This window comes from Mirounga leonina, unplaced genomic scaffold, assembly GCF_011800145.1.
Source record: "Mirounga leonina isolate KUSES-001 unplaced genomic scaffold, KU_Mleo_1.0 Mir_91, whole genome shotgun sequence".
Taxonomy (NCBI): domain Eukaryota; kingdom Metazoa; phylum Chordata; class Mammalia; order Carnivora; family Phocidae; genus Mirounga; species Mirounga leonina.
In genome coordinates, this window is record NW_023270839.1 from 34,526,388 (window position 1) to 34,535,076 (window position 8,689).

At 44.7% G+C, this 8,689-nt stretch overlaps 1 protein-coding gene across 1 annotated transcript; it reads left to right on the top strand.

The window, feature by feature from the left end:
• Positions 1-3,962: 3,962 nt before the first annotated feature.
• GCNT3 (glucosaminyl (N-acetyl) transferase 3, mucin type) lies at positions 3,963-5,929 on the top strand. Its single transcript, XM_034994044.1, has one exon. The coding sequence runs from the start codon at positions 4,326-4,328 to the stop codon at positions 5,646-5,648; it is 1,323 nt and encodes a 440-aa protein (XP_034849935.1). The 5' UTR covers positions 3,963-4,325; the 3' UTR covers positions 5,649-5,929.
• The last annotated feature ends 2,760 nt before the right edge of the window (positions 5,930-8,689 follow it).

Consider the following 8,689-nt stretch of genomic DNA (forward strand, 5'->3'; position numbering starts at 1 on the left):
TATTTTGGTTACCTTAACAATCAAATATTCAAAATATTTTCTTTTTATTGAGAGATTGTGTGATACGATTTTTATGGGAAAGAAGGTGGGACTTTGAGGGGCCCATCAAAGGAAAGTCATATATAAAGGAATTGGAGAATTTTTTGTAGACTGAGAATATACCCAGACAAGCGTTTGCCCTTTAATCCTGTTTGCCTCAGAAATGTCACAGCTCAAAACCGAGAGCCACACAGACTCTGAATGACGGAAGCTGACAGAAGACAGTGCCAGCGGAGTAGGGCCAATAAAAGCGGGAGCACAGATGACCCGATATGGCTCCCTTGCCGGTGGCCTGTCTCCATCTATAGTCAGAACCAGACAGAAGAGGTCCAAAAAAAGAAAAGACCGAAGTTCCCTAGGCTGTACTGGGGGCCGCATAAACACTTCTTGTAGGAAGAAGGTAACTGTGACCGATCTCCGCTATTATGCTACTGTCTTCAGACGAAGCCCACATTTTGCAGTCAGCGTTTCTGCTTCGCCGGCTCGGCCCCCATTTAGGCTCGGCCAACAGGGGGCGCTGGAGGGAGCCGGTAGGGCTGGAGGCGGGATTTCCTGCTTGCTTCCTGTCCGCTACTTCCTGCTTCTGTGAGCATCACCGTGTCAACGCCTGTTTGCCTCCCAGGGGCAGTTTCTTTATGTAACTGCACTGAATCCAGTTCAGTGACGGGCTGCAGAGACGTCAGCGGCCTCGGGAGAGGTTGGGATCTCAGCCTGGGGGTGCTCCTCCAAGGTCAGAGACCCCAGCACCGGTTGAGTAGTTGGTGGCGTACGCCTCTCAGAGGTCTTGAGTTTCCGCTTGCTGGCACCCTTCTTCCCAAATTTTAAATTAAAGAATTCCCCAATCTTGTCTTCCTTCCTCCGGCCTAGGAGTGGTAGCTACTTCCATCAATTTCTACTTCCTTAGTTTAGGGTGTTCTCACACCCCCTCCCTCCGCCCTACAGCTATCTGTTAACCTCTACATCTAGTTAAGTTCTTTATATTAAATGGGCGCTCTCAAATATTTGGCCAGGAGTGCTTTCTTAGAGCGGGGCTTGGGTTCAGGAGAGAAACAGCGGCAAACAGAGTGAGCAGCTCTGAAGAAGGCTTTTTCCACCCTGTGTTTCCCAAACCGCCCCGGGGGTTCTCGCTGACGTCCGGAGGTCCGTAGCGCTAGTCCATTCCTGCCCCTGCCAAGACCCTAGACTCAGACATCAGTGAGGACTGGAACCCCGTGGGTATTTCTACAACTCACAGATTATTAACAATAATGAATGACAGGTAAATGGATTTTTTTTTTTTAAGCAGTTGTCATTTGGAGCTCAAACTCTGGTTTTTAAGTAAAAACTTTTTTTAAGTAAAAAAAGATTTTTTTTTATTCTTATGTTAATCCCCATACATTACATCATTACTTTTTTTTTTTTAAGATTTTATTTATTTATTTGAGAGAGAGAGAATGAGAGAGAGCACATGAGAGGGGGGAGGGTCAGAGGGAGAAGCAGACTCCCTGCCGAGCAGGGAGCCCGATGCGGGACTCGATCCCGGGACTCCAGGATCATGACCTGAGCCGAAGGCAGACGCTTAATGGCTGAGCCACCCAGGCACCCCTAAAATAAATAAATCTTTTTTTTTTTTTTTAAGATTTTATTTATTTATTTGACAGAGAAAGACACAGCGAGAGAGGGAACACAAGCAGGGGGGAGTGGGAGAGGGAGAAGCAGGCTCCCCGCGGAGCAGGGAGCCCGATGCGGGACTCGATCCCGGGACTCCGGGATCATGACCTGAGCCGAAGGCAGTCGCTTAACCAACTGAGCCACCCAGGCGCCCTACATCATTAGTTTTAGATGAAGTGTTCCATGATTCATTGTTTGTGCACAACACCCAGTGCTCCATTCAATACGTGCCCTCTTTAATAGCTATCACCGGACTAACCCATCCTCCCACCCCCCTCCCCTCTAGAACCCTGTTTGTTTTTCAGAGTCCATCGTCTCTCATGGCTCGTCTACCCCTCCGATTTCCCCCCCTTCATTCTTCCCCTCCCGCTAAAAAAAGATTTTTTTAAGCAACGTTTTTAAGTAAAGGTGTGGTTTTTTTTTTTGTAAAAAAAATTTTTTTTGTAAAAAAAAAACCTTTTTTTTTAAGTATAAAAGTTTTTTGTTTTTGTTTTTATTGCTTCACTCTTGTAATGTTCGGGGAGTGATACTTGGATTCCAGGGGCATGCCTGTGTTTCTATGGTTCCTTGCTAAGGGGTATGGGGTGGGAAAGCTTTCAAGTTCTTGTGTGAGCCTTGACAGGTTTTTATGAATGGTTTTGTGGCAGGAGAGCATGGTTACAAACTGGGCTGTTCTGGTTGAAATACCTGTTAGCAGGGCACCTGGGTGGCTCAGTCAGTTAAGCATCCGAATCTTGGTTTTGGCTCAGGTCACGATCTCAGGGTCCTGGGATTGAGCCCCATGTGGGGCTCCCTGCTCAGCGGGGAGCCTGCTGCTCCCTCTCCCTCTGCCATGCCCCCTGCTTGTTCTCGCTCTCTCTCTGTCAAGTAAATAAATGAAATCTTAACAAACAACAACAACAAAACCACGAAAGAAATACCTGCTTGCAGATACTGCCGGCGTTTTCTTCCTGCCTTATTCACCTCCCTGAATGACTAGTGCTTGAGAATATGCTCCTGAATACTTGTGAGCTTGTGCCCTTATCTGAGAGGAGGAAGTTGGAAGGTGAGTGATAGAGCCACCTACCGCTCTCTCATTTGCAGAGATTGAGGAGGAGCCTGAGACTGTTCATGGACATCCTGTGAATATCAGAAACCATATTTTGGAGGGGTTAGAAGAAGGGGATATGGTGTTCACATTTGCTTCCATTGGATTCCAATCAATCTTCCCTTGGAGACACATACGCCCTGGCAAGTGATCTTTCCTAAGCAAGAACAAAGCTATTAAAAAGGTGAGAATTTTCTTAATCTTCCGTTTTTTTCTTCTTCTTAGATTCCCATAAAAAGTTACGACCAAGAAGGACACCATCTTATGCTTAGAAAGAGGACACAACAAAGGAAAACAGTCTTTGTCGGGAGGATTTGTCACATTTTGTTTCTCTCCTGTAAGGGATTTTTTCTTTATATCATCTGGTTTTCTTTAATGGTATCCAGAACCCTGTATTGTATTATTTAAAAGGTGGCTATGGTTTGAAGGAAGAAGTATTGGCCTTGCAGACAAAAAAACTGGGGATGAGTCCCATATTTGCTTCTTAAAATATACATGATATTTGGCAAGTTATTTAGCATTTGTTTTCCTATCTGTGAAAGAGGCCTAGTAATACTACACTTCAGGTATGTTGTGAAGATTAAATTGGACAATGTAAAGAAATATTTCTGGCCCATAGAAAGCACTCATTAATTATTGTATATGCATAGTTCTCTGTGTCTCTGAGTGTAGATATATTTTAAATTTGGATTGACTGAGTTATCTCTATGAATGATTCCAATGCATTTGTTGGATCATAACCAATTTTTTGTACTTCTTTAAGAACATTTTTTAAAAAGAACATTTTAAAAAAGAACATTTTTTAAAAAGATGCCTAGATACCACATCTAACCAATGAATTCTATGTGGTGAAAGCAGCCTAATACACAAATTGCCAAACACGAGCAAGATATGTACTTTTTATTTTATTTATTTATTTTTAAAAGTTTAATTATTTTTAAATAATCTCCACACCCAACGTGGAGCTCAAACTCATGACCCTGAGATCAAGAGTTGCATGTTCTCCCAACTGAGCCAGCCAGATGCCCCTGTACTTTTTCTTTTAAAAGGATTTAAATCTTTGGATTTCTAGAACAGATGCTGAGAGTCTGAATTTCATGGAGTGTCTCTCTAGACTGATTAGGAATTCTAGGCCCCAGATAAGAACTATGTTAGAAACAGGGTGGTAAAGGGTTGGGGGGGAAGATGGAGGAATGAAAGGCGGGCAGGGACTTCCTCTTATTCATTACACCTCAACGTCAGCAGGTGCTCAGTTCTGCTTCCCTTTCCTTTTCTCTTGGGGCAGAGGTGGAGCCAGATCCTGATCCCAGCATGAATGGCTTGTTTGTAGGGTCAGATTATAGACCTCTGTCAACAAGCCAGGGTAAGAGGTTCCTAGGCAGGTCTTGACTGAGGATATTTGTCTAGAGAAGAAATATCCCTTTGGAGTTGAGCTTGGTGTTTCTGTGAATACATTCAGGGTTAGTTTGTAATTGAAGGCATTTTGTTCTGTCCAAGGATTCCATCCTCCTCCTCCTTCCCTGTGCCCCAACTGCTGGTTTCTCATTCCATGAAGATGGTTTGGTGGAAGAAGAAGCCCTTTCGGCAGCATCACCTGTGGGCCCTGGGCTGCTATATGCTGCTGGCCGTGGTTGCTCTGAGGTTTTCTCTCAGGTTGAAATGTGACTTTGAATCCCTGGATCTGGAGTCCAGGGACTTTCGGAGCCAGCCCTGTAGGGACATCTTGTACAAGTCCCTGAAGCTGCCAGCAAAGAGATCCATCAACTGTTCTGGAATCATCCGAGGGGACCAGCAGGCAGTGACGGAGGCTCTCCTGGACAACCTGGAGGTCAAGAAGAAGCGGGAGCCCTTCACAGACACCGACTACCTTAACATGACCAGAGACTGTGAGCACTTTAAGGCCGAAAGGAAGTTCATACGGTTCCCTCTGAGCAAAGAAGAGTTAGACTTCCCTATTGCATACTCTATGGTGGTCCATGAGAAGATCGAGAACTTTGAAAGACTGCTGCGAGCTTTGTATGCCCCTCAGAACATATACTGTGTCCATGTGGATGAGAAATCCCCAGAAACTTTCAAAGAGGCAGTCAAGGCGATTGTGTCATGCTTCCCAAATGTCTTCATAGCCAGTAAGTTGGTTCGGGTGGTTTATGCCTCCTGGTCCAGGGTGCAGGCTGACCTAAACTGTATGGAGGACTTGCTCCAGAGCTCAGTGCCGTGGAGATACTTACTGAATACATGTGGGACGGACTTTCCTATAAAGACCAATGCTGAGATGGTCCTGGCCCTCAAGATGTTGAATGGGAAGAACAGTATGGAGTCAGAAAAACCTACTGAGTACAAAAGGTCTCGCTGGACATATCACTATGAGGTGACAGATGCATTGTACATAACCAGCAAGATGAAGGATCCTCCCCCGGATAATATACCTATGTTCACAGGGAATGCCTATATTGTGGCTTCTCGAGATTTTGTCCGGCATGTCTTGGAGAACCCCAAGTCCCAAAGACTGATCGAGTGGGTGAAAGACACCTATAGCCCCGATGAACATCTGTGGGCCACCCTTCAGCGTGCACCGTGGATGCCGGGTTCTATTCCCTACCACCCCAAATTTCACATCTCTGACATGACAGCCATTGCCAGGCTGGTCAAGTGGCAAAACCATGAGGGAGACATCAGTATGGGGGCACCTTATGCACCTTGCTCTGGGACCCACCAGCGGTCTGTCTGTGTTTATGGGACTGGGGACCTGCATTGGATTCTTCAAAACCATCACCTGTTGGCTAACAAGTTTGACCCAAAGGTGGATGACAATGTTCTTCAGTGCTTAGAAGAGTACTTACGTTATAAGGCCATCTATGGGACTGAACTCTGAGATACCCTATCAGAGAAGTGCTCCCTGTGGGGCAGGAACATGTGCAAACATGCCCAGGGGGTTCTGGGACAGTGGGGTGGGGAACCGGGGCTCTGGAATCCTTGGCGTCCCCAAGTCAGGGGGTTGCTATGGGAGTGCGGGTAAGTAGATCTCCTGCCTTACAACTTGCTGTCCCGGGTGAACACTGAGTGTGCACTCACCCCACTCCTAATAGCTCCCCCACTGACATTCTTCCAGAGTCCGAGTACGAGCCAGCTATTTGGGAGAGGAAGGGAGGGCAGTGTGGCAGGGGACCCAGATTTCAGTTGAATGCTTGGTGTCTGCTTTTCTACTCTGTGGAGACGCGGTTCTAATAATTCTAGGCTTGGTAGTGGGGGTGGGGTGGGACTTTAATGGAAAGAGGGGGCCTTTTGTATTATTAACTTAAAAATAAATAGCTCTTGATTCAAAGCCCTTACCTCTACTTTTTGTCTAGTAAGCCAGAGATAAGATAAAAGTGGAAACCTTTTTCTCATAACTAATCTCCATTATTCCAAAGTGCTCATGGCAGGGTGTCTAAATAGCAGATTCAAAAGAATATAGAGGAACAGAACTGATTCTTTCATTATTAAAAGCCCTCCTCATTTTGTTTACATTGAAAGATTCATGACTTCTCTGTAAGAGAAAAAGCAGGGCAGTTTAACCAGTTTAACCACCCATATCCTTATGAGACAGTTAACAGCACTAATTTGCCAGCTTCACAGCCAAAGCTTAATGTTCTATAACAAAGATAAAAGCGATTTAGGTAAGGCCACCGTATAATTTATTGTCCAAACGGGAACACATTTCAGCGGGGGCAGGGTGCTGGACTAGTAATAGTTATGTTGGGAAACAAGAATGAACTAGGACCGTCTGGCTAAAGCAGGGAGTCTGGGCATCCCAAGTTAGGTCTTGTTAGTCAAATGTCTGTCTTAAGTATAGGAATGGAAGTGTCACTATTTGTAGTTCTGGGATTTATACATTTCCTTGTGGGGAGACCGTTGTGTGTGTATTCTCTCCCCCACCCCCAATAAATGTTACCCAGTGAAAGATTTCTTTCTGAAGCTCCAGAGACAAGTGTCAGACAATTGGAAGGCAATTGGCTCTTCGTCAGACGCTTCTGTGAGGGGCGAGGGATGTTATATAAAAAGACAGGCATATCTTGTACAGAGTGCAGCTGATCTTCTGCTTGCACTGTGCTCTGGGAAAGGGATGTATGCACAAGTTAATGTAACTTGAATGAACCTATGATGTCATGATGTCACTAACATATTCATCAGTGATTATGATTCACTTAATCAAGTTTTCTCTCAGTCGACTTTCCCTGCAATCCACGTATTCTGACATAGTTATCACTGTCTGACACAGTGAATCTTGTATTTATAAGTTCTTACTTGTAAGGTTGTACTCCTTTGGTAATGGGCATCGCCACCCCACCTTACCTACACGGCAGTATTCGTCCTCTTCCCCTTGCTCCCAGCCCCGCCAGAGATGACCAATGAAAGGTCACGTGCTCAGCAGATGAGCCCTGTGAGGTCCGTCCCCAGCTGTGGGGATCATGGGCCTCTCCACCTACTAGCCTTTGTGACTGTCCTTGTTCCTCCTGGGGGCGGGGGGCGAGGTTGGAAGACAGTGCCCTGCTGCTGTGGGAAGTGGGCACGTTTCCCTGAGTGCATGTGTTCTGAGAAAAGAACTCGGGTCTTTGGTCTCATGGTCAATTTCCTCTATAAGTTTTAGTGTGAAATAAATTGTAATTTTGAAATATAAATTAAAAAGATAAAAATGTGAACTTGTCATTTTGGGGGGAATAAGTTGTTGGAATTTTCCAAGCACTGAAATTTTCTCTAGAAATATATTCGGGTGAATAGGAGGTGCTCTTTATTTAATGACATGAGGTCTTCATATCAGAAGGGTCAAATTTCTCCATAATTTGTTTAGTGTATTTTAGAAATCATAACGATTAAATCATCATATCTGTTGATTTTTCCTTCCTGAGTCATATGTTTCTTTAACCTTTGATCAAGAAAAATCATAAGTGAGTTGAGCAATGTTTGTATTACCTCTCAGAGTTTGAATATTTCCTCTCTTTGATTTTGGTAAGCATTGCTTTAATAACTATATTTTTGTTGCACACTCTGCCTATTGTAATCTTTGCTCTTGATTGAGTGAAAATTTAAGGAAGGAAGAAAAGGTAGGCTCAGTTGATTAAGCGTCTGCCTTTGACTCAGGTCATGATCTCAGGGTCCTGGGATCCAGCCCTGAGTCGGGCTCCCTGTTCAGCGGGGAGTCTGCTTCTCCCTCTCCCTCTGCCTGCCACTCCCCCTGCTTGTGCTCTCTCTCTCTCTCTTAAATAAATAAATCTTTAAAGAAAATTTAAAAATAAAAATGGAAAGAACAATTAAATACACTGCCTACCTTAGTTGGACTGAAGGCCTGTTCTTCTTTCTTCCATTCAGTCAGTCATTTATTACAAAGATGCTTAAGCTATAGTTCCCATCTCTATGAAGCCTGAGTATATGACAAGGATTGACATAACTCCTGTGTTCATTCCACAAATAGTAACTAAGCTCTTACTATTTACTGGGCATTGTTCATGACACTGGGGGATAGAGCAGTCAACAAAACAGAAATCCTCAAGCTCCTATTGTTCACATATTGTCAGGAAACTGCCTGTAAACAGATAAGTAATACATACTTACATTAGAAGGAGGCAGTGCTAGAGAGAAATTGAAGGAAGTGATAGAGACCTTAGGAGAGCGGGGTGGAAAGGGAGAGTGCTTAACATTGTAAATGCTGTGGGCAGGGAGGCCCTCAATGGAAAAAGCGGCATTTGAGTCAAGATCTGAAAAGGATGAAGGTACGATCCATGAGGATAAATGGGGGAAGAGGCTTCTAGGCCAAGAGGAGACTTGCAAGGCCCTGAAGTAGGAGCTGGTCTGCCTCGTTTGAGGAATGGCAAGGAGGCCATGGAGTAGAGGTAACAGTACAGGGAGAAGGGTCTACCTGTAGACCCTTGTAAGGCC